Raw genomic sequence first — 2,002 nt, 5'->3', positions numbered from 1 at the left:
AACTGCTTGGTGAGCGTTCCTGTCATCTCGCTAGGACGGTGCTTGGCCCAGATGGTCGTGGGACTCTATCTAGGTGTCGTGGAGTGTCTCCTGCTGGCCGCCATGGCCTACGATCGCTGTGTGGCCATCGTGGACCCCCTGCGCTACCCTGTGCGCATGGGGTCCCGGTTGTGCAGCCTGCTGGCCGGGACCTCGTGGACGGCGGCATTCCTGCTGACCGTGGTCCCCGTGATGACCATGCCCTTGGAGTTCTGTGGCCGCCAGGTCATCAATCACTTCTCGTGCGAGCTCCTGACACTGCTCAAGCTGGCCTGCTCTGACCTGCAGTTCTATGAGTCGCTCATGGTGGGCACCAGTGCTCTGACCCTGCTGGCTCCCTTTGCCTTCATTGTGGCCTCCTATGGAAGGATCCTGGTGGCTGTGCTGCAGATGCGGTCCACGGAGGGCCACGGCAAGGCCTTTTCCACATGTGCGTCTCACCTCACGGTGGTGGTGCTGTTCTATGGCTCGGCCATCGCCATGTACATGATGCCTCAGGACAAGATCATCCGCGACCGAGACAAATCATCTCCATATCGTACGGCGTCCTCACCCGCATGATGAACCCCCTCATCTACAGCTTGCGGAACAAGGACGTGAAAGGCGCCCTCAGGAGGCTCCTGTGGAGAAAGGCTGACGTCTAAGGTGCGCGGCTGAGGAGGGAGGAAATAAACTGATACTCTGGAGGGTGTGCTCTGGGCTGTAAACTGTGAGTTTTTTGCAACTGTTCAACGGAGGATGTATTACACACATATGCACACACAGACACATGTACACACAGGCACACACACACAAGAACTCTTATTCTTTTTATAATAATACTTTTTTATTATATTAGTCACCATACAGTACATCCCTGGTTTCTGATGTAAAGTTCGATGATTCATTAGTTGCATATAACACCCAGTGCACCATGCAATAGGTGCCCTCCTTACTACCCATCACCAGCCTATCCCACTCCCCCACCCCCTCCCCTTTGAAGCCCTCAGTTTGTTTCTCAGAGTCTATAGTCTCTCATATGGTTTCTCTCATCTATGGAACATGAGAAGTAGGAAGATTGGTAGGAGAAGATGGGGAATGAAGCAAGAACTCCTATTTTAAAAAAGTATTTCCCCTGAGGAAGCTAAGCAAGAGCCAATTCTCAGTGCTTGTGTGTGAGTGTGAACGAGTGTGTGTGTGAGATGTGGACACGAAGGATACCGTCCCAGACATTCTCGATGGCTGAAGGGGAGGAGGGACAGAGGGACATGGACGACTCTTGTCGCTGGTTCGGGACGCGGTGGCAGCCCCCAGCCAGAGCTGTGTCTAGTGGCTTCCGCTGCCTCGGGAGCTCCTGCAGGAGCTGCATCACGTGGGCGCGTCAGAGTCGCGGGGCTGCGCTCTCAGGGACCCCTAACCAGCTGGACATTCCCGCCTGGGCCGTGTCTTTCTGCCCAGCGCTGCGAAAGGTCTGGTTGTACCTACTTCACACCTCGTGTATTGAATGGATGCTGGAAGAGACACGGGGCTTCTGGGTCAGGGACAGAGTACGTCAGGACTCTCGGCTAAAATCATAGGGCCAATGTTTCGTGTTTGCTTCTGCTCTGCACGTGCTCCAAGTCCTGCAGTGACGAGTGGTGGGTAGCTGCCTGGACGCGGGCCGCACTCGGGGACAGGGATGCTGGGTTTGGAGGGTGTGCTCTCGTTGCAAGGGTTCTCACGGCGGACACGGCCCGACAAGTGGCGGGTGGACTGGAGTGGTGGGGTTGGCTCTCCTGGCGTGCCCAGTAGGGATCTGCGTGGACGCTTGGGACGCAGTGGTGACTGCTCCTTCCAGGCCCCCCTCCCCTCCCGTGCGCTCCAGTGTGGCCCTGTGTCGTGAAAGGGGGACACGGAAGCACGGGCAGTGACAAGGACACGAGGCTGTACGGACTTGGGTAATTAACAGCTGCTCCCGAGGCTCTGGCCTTCATTCACGAGCCAC

The 2,002-nt window shown here is 56.5% G+C and overlaps 1 protein-coding gene across 1 annotated transcript; it reads left to right on the top strand.

Annotated features, from left to right (window-relative positions):
* Positions 1 to 6: 6 nt before the first annotated feature.
* Positions 7 to 683, top strand: LOC117798006 (olfactory receptor 13H1-like; the record flags this gene model as incomplete). Its single annotated transcript, XM_034650429.1, is given in 2 exon segments — positions 7 to 562; positions 565 to 683. Coding segments are annotated over 2 exon segments (675 nt in total), but the record flags the coding sequence as incomplete, so codon positions are not given.
* Between the last annotated feature and the right edge of the window lie 1,319 nt (positions 684 to 2,002).

This window comes from Ailuropoda melanoleuca, unplaced genomic scaffold, assembly GCF_002007445.2.
Source record: "Ailuropoda melanoleuca isolate Jingjing unplaced genomic scaffold, ASM200744v2 unplaced-scaffold2170, whole genome shotgun sequence".
NCBI lineage: Eukaryota > Metazoa > Chordata > Mammalia > Carnivora > Ursidae > Ailuropoda > Ailuropoda melanoleuca.
The sequence above is the reverse complement of the archived record's forward strand: the minus strand, read 5'-3'. Positions and strand labels throughout refer to the sequence as shown.